Genomic DNA, 13,398 nt, shown 5'->3' with positions numbered 1-13,398 from the left:
ATTTATAGCTTTGATTTATCACAGCAGAAGAACACAAAATATAATCAATAAAGAGAAATATGCATAGGTGAATCCTGGGGGCTAACTGGATATAAGCTCCCTGTGGCCCTCACCCTGGGGAGTCACACATAACGTGTTTAATTTCTCCAGCAACAAGTTGTGACAACATGTGTGACATGCTGTCTACCAGGGAAACTCATGAGAGACCTATACCTAGAGTTGTTTTAGGAGGCCGGTCATGTAGGGACTCTGTGCTGTGCCTAGCACAGACCAAAACTGCAGACTCGTGGAAGGAAAGCAGGTGTTCACCATAAACCATATTGTTTGTGCAGTTGGAATGAGTCACTCCTAACAGGGTAGCGGGAACCCTTCCAAAATCTTAAGTTCCCAGACACCAGCCAAGGACTAACCTTATAAGCAGGTCTTGTCAAGGGCAGAAGTTTAAGCCTGCTCTGTGAACCCTTCTCTGCACAGTCTATCCCCTTGGTCATTGGCCATATTGGCTTTATAGCAAAGTTACCCTCAGTAAGACCCAGACAGCAGGAGACCAGTCTGCAGTCTTGATTTCAGTTATGCCCTTCATGGGTCCTGGACTCAGCCAGTCAACAAATGCCAGTAATCATAAAGGCCTGTCTTAGCCAGGTGGCTTCCTCCTGAAATATCTGCATTAACCCTTTTTACCTGGCCTTAAGCATCAGTTCAGGCCCAGCACAACCGGCCAGTAAGTTGAAGCTGAGGCAGTGTCGTGATAGGGTGCACATACAGAAATATAGTCCCAGAGGGCACATGTGGGAACCCTGAGAACAGAGAGGTTACCATCTTTGGGCCACTGCAAGCAGGGCATATGCTAGGCAGTACCATGGGCTTCTTGTCCTGGGATTTCCAGTCCAAGTCACTTAGCTCAGTCTTTAGTTTCAGAGGGGACTGCCAGGCAGTTCTGAACAGTTTTGTTGTCCGTGACACCAGTGCATCCACCTAATGAGCGGGGACAATATCTGCAAGTTTTCTGCATGGCAAGCGCAAGGCCCTCCTGCTGCTGCCTCATGGTCGGCCCTGTCCGGTAGGAGCACAGGCTCAGCATTCTGAATGCAGAGCCCTCTCAACAGCTTGGAAAGGTGCGAGGAATGGGAAGAAGCTTCCAGAAATAGTTTCAAAAAACAAACATCATCATGTCTTCTCCCCTCACCCATGCCTCTCCAAGTGCAGGGGTTTCAGTTTATTTTCCTTGGTTGTTACAAAGTCAGTGTTTCCATTTAGCAATCATAATTCTATATTTTCTGAGTCATCCCCTACTCTCATCCACACCTTTCACTTGGAGGGGCTCTGTGTAAGAGGGGCCAAACAACTTCTCAGAAGAACATTTTATAGAACTGAGCCAGAAAACCACCATGTTCAAAAATTGGTCAGGACAAAATGCTGAATTTTCAAAAAATTTCAGAATTTTCAAAGCTTTTGGAGGTTTACATAACCTCCCACCCCTTTCACCCTGATCACGTGACCAGTGAGCAGCCTAGAAAAGACCAGCCCTTCTCTGAGCACAGCTGCAGTGGCTAATCAGATTGCAGTAAGGTGTGCGCACCGGACAGAGGTGAGGGAAGCAGTCAGGGAATCAGTCCCGGGGTGGAGATGGCGGCTTATGTGAGAGCCAGACACAGTTGAGACATGCGGGGAGTCCACTCTACCTCTAAGGCTCAGAGGTCCTGTGACGTACCCTGTCCCCTCCCAAACTGCAGCTCGGGCAACAGTCACAAGTTAATTACGCACCCGTCAGCAGCTTGATTTCAAGTCATCCCGTTGAAGAAGAGTTCCTTACCTGTGAGCATTTGTATGTGACCAGACAGTCCAGCTAAGCATTCACGATTTCCTCACAATGTGGGGACCCACAGACAGGAGGCCTGAAGTACAGAGGTCACAGAGTCTGAGTTCTGTTTATTGAGCCTCTTCCTGCTTTCAGGTCAGTCCAGCTCATACTGAAGCTGGACGCCTTTCCCAGATAGCATCAGGTTTTAGCTTAGAATCAAGTCCAGGCGACTAGCATCTGTGAATTCAGGATTTTTTAAAAGCCAGAGGCTTTTTTTCAGCAACAAAGGCAAGATGGCAGGGCCAGAAATTCCAAGTGCCCTGCAAAGTGGCTTTGCTACACCTTTTGTGTTGTTGGTCTCTCTCTCTCCTGGTCTCCCCTCTCTTCTCTCCCTCCCCCCACCCCCACTGGCATGCATTTCAGGCCCTAAGGTCAGATCTCTGCTTTCACAAGCCCTCCTTAGCCAACTAAAACCTGCTCTTTAGAACTTCAAAAGTGTGTCTCTATCTGTAGATCACCTCTTTCTTAACTGTCTCCCTTTTTATAGGGACTCCACTAAGCAAACATCCAAATCTTCCGTAGCAAAGCCCAACAATTACAGAGACTTGTTCAGTTTCCAGTACTCAAAAGAGTTTAAATTCCAACCCGCCCACTGGTGGCAAAAAGCAAGGAAGTTGTGTCCTACTAACACATTTCTTTTTTTGCAGCTTCGCCTGATCAGGATGATTCCTCAGGCATGTATGGAATTATAAACACTAAACACTATATATCAATTATATCAGGCATCCAGTTGTGATAGCCACAAAGTACAAAGCTATCAGAGAAACTCTTTTTTTTTTTTTTTCTTATTGCAAATTTACTTAAACTGCCAGGAAGTAAATTCAGCATTTGCATGTTTAACATCACAGCTGCTGGGGAAGATCCCAGGCTGGAATTCAAGGGAGGAAGAGGGGTAGGGGAGGCTACTGTAGCGGCATTTAGACTGAAAGCAAAACACTGCTGGGGTGCTCCCTCCCTTCCTCCCTTTTCTTTCTGGTTTCTCTAAAGTTCTGCTCCAGCCCTAGGTCCTGGTTTTATTCCCTCCCCCCCCCCATCCCCCCATCCTGCCTCTCCACCAGGCTTGGAGGAGAGAGCACTATATACTTTTAACATTTTTGGCCCATTCACCTTTGGAAATTTGGGGACCCTTTCTCCTGTCTGGAGGAGGGCATAAAACCCAAAGTCATCACTTCAGCCACTGTGGCCAAAAGCAGCGAGCCTGCACCCCTGGAGTTGGATCTATCATTTTCAGGCTCCACAGGTAATGTTTACCTCTCACAACAGAGAGCGGCTCAGCCGCTGCACCCCACGGATGACCCTGTGGCCACCTGGCCACCAGAGATTGGTCAGAGCCTGTCCACTGTCTTTCCTTTCCCAAATAGTGCTTTCACCATGTTTCAGTGAGTCGGGGTCATCCTAACGAATCCTGCTTCTGATGCCCGCTGATTTCGGGAGTCCCCAAGGCCTCTCCAGGTTGCATGATTTGCTGGGAGGATTCAGCAAGCAGTTGTACTCACAGCTTTGGGTGATTCTAGCAAAAGGGATACGAAGCAAAATTGACATGAGGTGAAGCCCAAAGGAAGCAAGGTGCTAGTTTGCAGCAGTCTCCCAGGGGACTCCAAGGATGTACTTCATTCCCCGAGCACGTGTGGCAACACAGGTGAAACGTTATCTTCCAGGGAAGTTTGTTTGAGACCCAGTGCTTGGAATTTTTAATGCAGACTAGTCATGTAATCACTCTCTGCCTTGCATGCACCAAAATTGCAGGCTCCCAGAAGGAAGACAGATGTTGAGTGTAAACCACATTGTTTGTACAGTTTAGGCCCAGTGAGTCACTTCTCTCTGTTAGGGTAGTGGGAACCCTCCCAAAATGTAAGCTCCCTGATTCTAGCCAAGGGCCCACCTTTCAAAGGAAAACAGCCATGCCAGTGGTGACTGTTTTTTGCACGTTATCCCAGTAAATGTTTTTTGCAAATGAATAAACAAATGGCCATCGAGAGGGGAAGTGATTACATTGTGGTGTTTCCTATTATAGAATATTTGTGGTTATTTTAAAAGGCACATTTTTATTGCAGATAACAAAATCCATTAAAAGGTGGCAAAGGCAGAGGTTTATTTTGGTTCCATACTGTATTCAGCTCATGCCATCGTGGACTCCAGCTCCTCTGTCTCCTTAGTAAATGAGCTTCATCGTCATGTTGGATCCACGTGATCACACCTGATGGTGGATGTACCCCCAGGTCCTGGGTCCTCAGGAAGAAGTGATACCTGCATCGGAAGGGCAGGAGCCTCCCCAGGAGTCACTAGTAAAAGTACCAAGACAATCATTTGACCATACCTAGCGCTACAGAAGGTGAGGAAAGGGTTGAGAGTGAGCCAGTCCGCAGTCTGCCACCTGCAAGAATAGTAGTGTAAAGCAGGAAGGTCATCTTGCCAGTAATTCACTTAGTGTGATCCTTATATTGGTCACGGTTCTCCAGAGAAAGGAAACCAAAGGCTGCCCGGTGGCAGAATTCCTGCTTGCTCAAGGCAGGTCAGTATTTGTTCTGTTGGGCCTTCAACTAATTGAATGAGGCCCACCCATGTTATGGAGGGTAATCTGCTTTACTCAGAATCCACTGATTTAAATGTTAATGTCCTCCACAAATACCTTCACAGAAACATCCAGAATAATTTTTGATCAACTATCCGGGCACTGTGGCTCAGCTGAGTTGATACAATTAACCATCACCGGTCCCTTTTGTAAAGATAAGCTTTGGGTTTTTTTTCTCCATATACTTGCAAGTGAAACAGAAAAGTGAACTACTTTTCTAACAGTCGTTTACCTCAGAAGAAAAAAGGGAATTTGCAGTGACACCTACAAATGACTGTCATTTTTCTTTGATTTTGTATTTCCTATCACTGGGATTGTCTTTGCAACAATAAACACGTTATCCAGATAGTCTTAAAAAAGGAAAAGTCAAATATTGAGCATCTTGCTTTATTTCAAATGGCACAAAAGGAACTGAGTTTAAACTTGCTAAATCATGCTTAAGTTGAGCTCTGAAATAAGTTGAGTAATGGGATGGCATTTCTACCTCATTGTCACTTTGCATGGAGGTGGCTGGGAATAAACAAACCTTAATTTAGTGATCAGATGTAACAGAAGGTAGATGGCTCAGGAAACATAGGTCATTCCCTACAGCAGGTTGTGACTTTAATAAGATTTTGTTGTTTTATTTTATTTTGTTCGGTTGTACAAGAAATTCATTGTGCAAGAAAACTCCTTTAGAAGACCATCTTTGTGGAACAGCACACCCACCAGGGGCTGTGGAAACTCTAAGAACTGTCTTTAAAGCCATTATTCAGAGAAGCTCACTCTTCTTAAATAGCAGTTCTCGTGAGCCAGTTTCACTCTGTATGGTTTCTGATCGTGCCCGTCACTTAAGTGTCGTGAAACTTGTCACTTTTGGGCACCATGAGCCAGTGCTTCCTTGTCTTTTCTCCTTTAAAATTCTCACAGAGAGAAGTGAGTTTGTGAGTTCTGATATTAATGTTTTCTTCATTCTCCATATCATTTCATTCCTGTTCTGAAAATTGTTTTAATCCTTAAAGCAAGGCCTTCCTGCATAGTCAGGGCTTCTCTTTCCTTCCTTCCTCCCTTTCTTCATTAACATATGTAATTTCTCAACTGTAGTTAGTAATTCTCAGCACTGGGTGAAAACAATGTCTATAGCAAATTATATAATATTAGTAATTTCCCTAAGAGAATGCTGTTCCATATTTCCACAGTAAATATCTTTTTTTGGCCTATACCATTTGCTCTGTCTCAAGTAGGGTTTGCTTTGAATCATCTATACTTGTGTTTTGTTCTTAGTACTTTGGGGATTTTCGATGATGGTTGGTTGGTTGAGTTTTTATCTTGCTGTTTACTAAACTTGATGGACACTGTATGACAGTTGTGTTGAGGTTGATAGCTTTTTAACATTAAATGATTGTATTGCAGCTATTTTCTACTATAAATATATTTGACTAAAATGCTACTTACTGTTGTATGCTTGGAAGTACAGGATTGCTTCAAACAAGCAGCACGATTAATAGGGCACTTATCTAAACTTATAGATACAGTATCAGTCTTTAATGGCAGTGTAAAAGCTGTTAAGAGAAATTTGCAAAACTAAATTCCTTGATTTTATCTTTATGAATCAAGAAGTTGACTTTTCTGGGTTTCATTTTGATTTTACCATTAGAAATGAGGAAAAGCTATTAGGTGTTGCTATTCCCAGGACATTTAATTCAGTTCATACAGCAACATTCTAGCCCAACTTACATTGCCCCCTCTCTCTCGGATTCTTTCCATGATCATTCAGAAATGCTGTAATAGCTTATATTTTAAAAACCAAAACCCCTTCTAGCAACCTCTCTCCTTCCCTATTCCCCTCTTTCTAACAGTGTTCTTTGGAAGAGTTGTCTGTATTCACTTCCTCTCTTCCCATTCTCTCATCCGACTTCGGCGATGCTCTGGTCCCCTCAAGACCTGTCAGTCCTCTGGCTCCAGTCGTGTTCTCATTGCTGGACGATGGTCAGTTCTTGGTCCTCATCTTACCAACCCCTCACATCTTTTTTCCTACTCTGAAGATGCTTTCTTCACTTAGCTGCTCATTCCCTGGAATCTGCCTCACCTTCAGATACAGGGTTGCCCTGACACCCAGCTTTTGATCCTCTGCTCCATCTATTCTTCCATCTGTATTGCTGCCCAGGTTTTCTTGTAACAGCTACACTGTCAAGATTTAACCAATCTCCTACTGATAAACCTTTGAGTTGTTGTTGGTTTGATAACTTTATACACACTCTCTTACACATATCTCTTTGCATCCTTATGGGACCATTTCTACAGGTAACATCCAGAAGTGGAAAAATGGGCTTCCAAAGTATGGGCCGTTTTAAATGCTAATAGGTATTCCTAAAGGTCGCTCTTGAAAAGCTTGTCCTAATTTATACTCCTACCAGCAGTGTGAAGGTTCTTCTGTACCCAGACTCTGGCCAGCACTGAATGACTTTGGGGTTGTTGTTTTGGATTGTCTTTTTTTTTTTCCTCTCTTTCTAGCTTTCTTGAATGATTTTTACTGACTTTGCAAGAGCAAATCTTTACTAGTTTAAATATAAAGCAGCCTGTTAATTAAGTTCTCATAAACAAATCATAAATATCTTACTGTCAAGGTTTAAATAGATAGTGGTACTGTGTCATCATTGTAGAGTCAAAATATGATTCCTTCTCTAAAAATGTGGTTTTTCACAGGAAGGCACAGAACTGACTTAAGGACACATTTTTCCCCCCTTTCGAGAGTCAGGTTTGACTGTTGGCTCTCATTAACTTAAATTGCATAATCAGCCTGCTTCATTGTGTCAGAGCAGTGATTACCATTGTTTTTAAAGCTGGTACTGTGTTTTATGGCAGTTTTTAAAATGGTAGCTTTGAAACTCTTGAATTTCTTCATGGAAAGAAAATTAACTGAATAATAATGCTATTGTACAGAATATCTACACGAGATAATCGACTTAGAACTAGCAAGTCCTGGTCAGTAACTTTTAGAAGACTTTACAACCAGTTTAAAAGGTAGTAGCAATTCCCTGTTGTGATTTGGCTTAGAGAACATAGCTGAAACGTACAGATTTTCTTTCCACTTACTTCCTAATAAACACATTATTTAGACCATGATTCACTTTAACTAAATTGGTGAAGCACATGCACCCTGGGGGTTCTTTCTACTTAAGTTAGTGCTGAATCAGCCTTGGGTTAAAACCTTTGGTTGCCAAAAATCTTTGAGTTCTTTCCAGTTTCTTTGCTGGTGTATGGTTTCATTACGTGAAAGAGAATTTTTTTCGTATATTTGCACCACTTAGAAAGCTTTGACAAATCAGAATTCTTAGGACAAGCTACTTTTTTTTTTTAAATTTCTGTCGCCAAAAAAAAATCAAATACTCTTTTAAACTTATTTAATTTGAAATTCAAGTTTACAAACCGCTGTTTTACAAATACTATTTTTCTCAAGCAAATTTGAATCTAGTAGCAGTACATAGGAGTGCCTTTTTCAAACCCTGTAGTTAAAGTCACCACTCTGAGGTTGGTGCTAAAGGACACGCTGTACTAAAGATCATATTATAAACATGGGCAAGTCAAAGTGTTTGCCTCTGGTAGTGATTACCAGCATGGTGAATGACATTTATCTGGTGGTGAACTGTGTGAATTTAATTTTGCCTTTTATAACTTAACTGAAAATAATTTTCAAATTAGTATTTTCGTATGTATTCTTCTTTGCCCTGGAAAGAAGGAGCGCACATTTTCTAGCCTTTCAGAGCAGGTGTTCCAGTAATAATAGTAGTTGTATCGCTTATTACCTTAAGTGGCAGCCACCATGATGGGTCCTTTACATGTATTAGTTCAGTTCATCTTTGTGAATAACTCTATGCAGCAAGGACTGTTATCTCTATTTGTAGATAAGGCAGTTATCTGCAAATCATTTTACAGATAAGTGAAGAGATTAAATAATTTGCTCAAAGTGTACAGCTAATAAATGGTAGGGTTTGAATCAGGCATTCTAACTCCAGAAATCTGTACCCTTGATCACTAAGCTCTGCTGCCTAATTAAATTCTCCATGTAAAACCAACTAGTGGAAGTTGATGTGTACTCACACTTAAAATGTATGCTTCTAGGCTCAACCCTGGCCTTCTGGTCTTCTCCTGTACTTCTCATTTAGCATTCTTATGCATACTCTTGGCTTCCAGTGTATCTAGGAACTGGAAAACTTTCTCCAGTTGTCTTAAAACATCTTTACTTGTGTTTTGCTTTTTGTTTTTTGTTTTGTAGTCACTTTGAATGTAGCAGGATCAAAACTTAACTTGTGTCTGCCCTGATCCCTTTCATCCCTACCCAATAACCTCCTCCTTTAGTGTTCTCTTAGTGAGGACAGCCATCTCCTCACTTCCTGAAGCCTAATATCTAGGACTGTTCCATGACCCCTCTTTCCTCTCATCTGCACCTAGCAGAAAGTGATACCGTTTCTACTTCCTCAACATCACTTGAGTACATCCACTTCTTTCTTTTTTTTTTTTTTCAATGTTTATTTATTTTTGAGACAGAAAGAGACAGAGCTTGAGGTGGGGAGAGGCAGAGAGATAGGGAGACACAGAATCTGAAGCAGACTCCAGGCTCCGAGCTGTCAGCGCAGAGCCCGACGCGGGGCTCAAACCCACGAACCGTGAGATCATGACCTGAGCCAAAGTCGGACGCTCGACTGAGCCACCCAGGCGCCCCATCACTTCTTTCATTCCATTATCCTCTTCAGGCTACCCTTACCTCTTGATTAGGCTACTGTCACAACCTTTAAACTGGTCACCTTGCATCTAGCCTTGCTTCTCTCTTTTCCGTTGTCCACTCTCTTAATAAAAATGCAAGTATGAGCATGTCATTCCTGTTTAAAACTCTTAAGTGAATTTCCATTGTTCTCAGGATAAAGTCCAGACTCCTTACTTACATGTGTCAAGGTCTTCCTACTCTGGCTTCTTTAGGCCGATTTAGCTTTTAGCCTCTTCTCTCATCCACATGTTCTAACTTACTGAACTTTTTGTATTTTTTTCTGCTGTACCGTGCTATCTTTCATTTGATTCTTAGCACACAAGGTTCCCTTTGCCTATAATATTTCTGCCACCCACCCTGAAGCAATTCATCCACCCTCATCTCCTACACATTTGTGAAGTTCAGTGTAAACCTCAGTTCCTGACAGGGGAGGCTTTCCTATTCATATCATCGATCACACTTTTGTTTCATGTCACTTTTCCTTGCCAGGCAGTAAGTTGTATACAGCAGAGGCCTCTGCTCCACCTTGTTTCCAGCACCTAGAAGATACTCAAAAAGACTTAAGAACAAATTAGAGGGGTGCCTGGATGGCTCAGTCAGTTAATCATCTGACTTCAGCTCAGGTCATGATCTCACGACTGACTCATGGGTTCAAGCCCCACGTCAGACTCTGTGCTGAGAGCTCAGAGCCTGGAGCCTGCTTCAGATTCTGCGTATCCCTCTCTGTCTGACCCCTGCTCATGCTCTGTCTCTCTCTCTCAAAAATGAATAAATGTGGAAAAAAAAAAACTAAAAAAAGAACAAATTAGAGATATGGTCTCTACTTTTAACAAGCTCAGGGTCTAGTGGAAGCTAGAATACGGTAAAGAAAGAAGCTCAACACATATGATAAGTACTCTGATAAAATGCTGTGGGATCACAGAAGTGTGCATGAGTGATTAACTTTACCTGTGGGAGCATTTTCCCTGTATAAGTTTACACTATTAAAGAAATTGACTTACAACATTCAGATAGAAAAAAAGGAGAGTTGTGCTAAGCAACGGAATTGATTCAGTTGCTTTGCCTTATTTTTTGCTCACTAGTTAGCTAGGAGTTTTACAGTAGATTTTTAACATTCCAAGGTTATCAGCTCTCAAGACCTTCAGAGATTCTAAGCTAGATATAGAGCTGGGAAATCAATCAGCCATGTCCACTAAGTTGACCCACCCTCAAGCTGTCTCTACAGAAAACTGATGCTGGTCCTTTCATGTTCTCCATTTCAAATTATGTATTTTTGTCTTCAGATTCTAATCTTTAGAATGGACAGTAACGTATCCATGAATACCAGAGGTGCCCTTCATGGTTAGAGTCTTTCTTATCTTTTCAGCTCTGACTGCCATCGAAGGCACAGCACATGGGGAGCCCTGCCACTTCCCTTTCCTGTTCCTGGATAAGGAATACGATGAGTGTACATCAGATGGGAGGGAGGATGGCAGATTATGGTGCGCTACAACCTATGACTACAAGGCAGATGAAAAGTGGGGCTTTTGTGAAAGTAAGTATTGCTCAGTAGGAGGCGTGTCCACATTGGTCTAGGCCTTGGACAACATTTTTGAGGCCTTTTTCTAGCCATTCCTTTTCCACGTTGGTCAGAAGTGGTCAGTGCTGATGACGTAGTTATGGTCCTAAAGACGAGACTTAAGAGCAGGAAGCATGCGATGTACTTACTTCCGGCTGCCACTTGGGCAGCTTCTCCCACTGGTGTTTTATTTAGAGGTGATCTCCCGTTGGTATGCACAGGTGTTACATGTATACAGGTGTTCTGTAAACCCTCAGGCCGCTCAATTAATTAATGTAAAATGGTTTTTGGCAATGACAGAAACAGAACATTATGCTGAAGGTTAATTAATAATGCTTAGAAGAAAAATAGATAATAACCTTTTTAAAATAACTTTAAGTGGAATGTGCTGTGCTAAGGTAGTATTTGGGAGATAAATTATATTTAACCGTCCAAAGTGCTAATGTCAGTATTGCCTCTAAAGGCAAGCTGTGTTTTCAGGTAAAACTTTCTGTTACCGAACGACAGAAAACCTTGAACATACCTCCTTTGTTACCAGGTAACATATTCAAAATAATGGCTCTGATAGAATATTTAGGCATTCTGTAGAGATATCACTAAATATAGTCCACCTTTGGATATGGGCCAGTATGATTTAGGTATTCCTGTTTAATACATCAAATTTTGGTTTTATATCACAAGAAGTAGTTTACAGATATTCCAAACAAACCATTCAAATGTCTCTTGATGAGTTCTAGATTTCTGTTAAAATGCTCCATTATAGTAGCAAAATAATTTGGGGGGCATCTACTCCAATTATCTGATTTCCAGTGTTACATCAATACATTGGAAAGAACAGAGAACTTGAATATTAATGAAAGATCTCCAATAAAAATCCTTTTTTTAAACTAATTTTTTGTTATGTTATTAGTCAGATATTTTCTCCTTGTAAAGATGCAACTTCTCAGGTGAGGTTGACTACAACAATATTTTTTTGACTATTGTTTTTTACTGTTCTTCTGTCCTGGTTCTAGCTTGGTATATAATCATAAGGCCCTACTGGAATTTTAGTTGAATTATATAAAAAGTTTTATAATTACTAGCAGGAAAGCACCTTCTAAAAACAGGTTGATATTGCTTTCTTTACAAGAAAGCGATTTCAGTGAGTTTTATTTATTTAGTTTTTTACAGTCCTCTTTCATCAGATAAAGGCCACACATAAAAACCATGTGTCTTTTAAAGTCAAATTTGGAAATAGTGAAATATTGTGTTTGTATGACTGCCGAAAAGAAAGAATATATATTGTTTGATAAATAACTGGTATAAAATTAAAACCCATTTAAAAGCATCTGCCATTCTGCTTTTAGCTGAAGAAGAGGCTGCTAAAAGACGGCAAATGCAGGAAGCAGAAATGATGTACCAGACTGGGATGAAAATCCTCAATGGAAGCAATAAGAAAAGCCAAAAACGAGAGTAGGTAGCACTACCAAGTCCTTTCCTCCCCTCATACAGGCCATTATGGAGATAAAAAGCTAAAGTACAGTATTTTTTTTCTTTTTGAAGTGTACTGCAGAACACAGGATTTCTTAAGTTGTACTATAAGAAAACCTAATATGAAATGTTAGAATATATGAAATATATTCTAATGAATAGATTCATTATATTAGATAATATGAAATATTAGAATATAGAGCAACAGTCTTAGTCTAGCAAACAAAGACAGGAATTTGGAAAGAATATAAAATAAGTTGACTGTCTTCCAACATTTTATGTGCCTTACTTTCAGCTGACTTTTGTTATAGTCTGTGCAAAGATTTTAAAAGGAAATTGCCATGGTTGTTGTTGGATTATTTATTGGGTACCACGTTATTATAATCCTCTCACTGCTAATCTAGATAACTTTTTTTACTACAAGTTTTTAGAATTAGACTGTTTTAAAATATTGGAATAACAGCACTGGTACCTTATATAAAACAAAAGTAGCCAGAATGCTTTCTACATATATAAGTAACACAATTTAGTAGAAGTCAAACATCGAAAGGATTCTATAGAACAGGGAAATTAATTTTTCTGCATTTTAGATTTTGTAAAAAAAACAAAAACAGAAACTTTCAAGTTTGTTTTTATTTTAGTAATCTCGACACCCAATCTGGAACTTGAACACAGAACCCCCAGATCAAGAGTTCCACACTTTTCTGACTGAGGCAGCCAGGTGCCCCAGATTTTGTAAAAACAAGATGTTTTATTGGCAGTTCCAAAATATTGCTAATTTGTTTTGTTTTGTTTTGTTAATTGCTTATGTTTAAAGAGCATATCGGTATCTTCAAAAGGCAGCAGGCATGAACCATACCAAGGCCCTGGAGAGAGTGTCATATGCTCTTTTGTTTGGCGATTACCTGACCCAGAATATCCAGGCAGCTAAAGAGATGTTTGAGAAACTGACCGAGGAAGGCTCTCCTAAGGGACAGACTGTAAGTGTACTTCCATGGCATGGCCTTGGCACACAGCACTTGTTTATTGTCACAGCAGCTTACTCTTTGTGCTCGGCCTTCCTTTAGTAAGGATGGCTGGGAGGTAAAATATCTTTAAATACTGATTTTGCAGCAGATCATTTTACCAGTCCTCTTGGACAATCCTCTTCCTTAGTCTGAGAACACTGGTCACCTACGGCGCTCTTGCGGTTG

The 13,398-nt window shown here is 40.9% G+C and overlaps 1 protein-coding gene across 3 annotated transcripts in view; it reads left to right on the top strand.

Moving 5' to 3' along the window:
• SEL1L (SEL1L adaptor subunit of ERAD E3 ubiquitin ligase) overlaps positions 1-13,398 on the top strand; it is a 60,628-nt gene that overhangs the window by 11,007 nt on the left and 36,223 nt on the right. For 2 of the 3 annotated variants that reach the window (XM_039257015.1, XM_039257013.1), the window contains exons 4-6: positions 10,544-10,711; positions 12,082-12,187; positions 13,023-13,185. In XM_039257015.1, the coding sequence (XP_039112946.1) occupies positions 10,544-10,711; positions 12,082-12,187; positions 13,023-13,185 (437 nt within the window). The remainder of the gene's footprint in view (positions 1-10,543; positions 10,712-12,081; positions 12,188-13,022; positions 13,186-13,398) is intronic. The other variant, XM_039257014.1, reaches the window with a different exon arrangement.

This window comes from Hyaena hyaena, unplaced genomic scaffold (assembly GCF_003009895.1).
Source record: "Hyaena hyaena isolate Hyena2069 unplaced genomic scaffold, ASM300989v1 scaffold_597, whole genome shotgun sequence".
NCBI lineage: Eukaryota > Metazoa > Chordata > Mammalia > Carnivora > Hyaenidae > Hyaena > Hyaena hyaena.
Note: the sequence above shows the minus strand (reverse complement) of the source record. Positions and strands in the feature narration are given on the sequence as shown.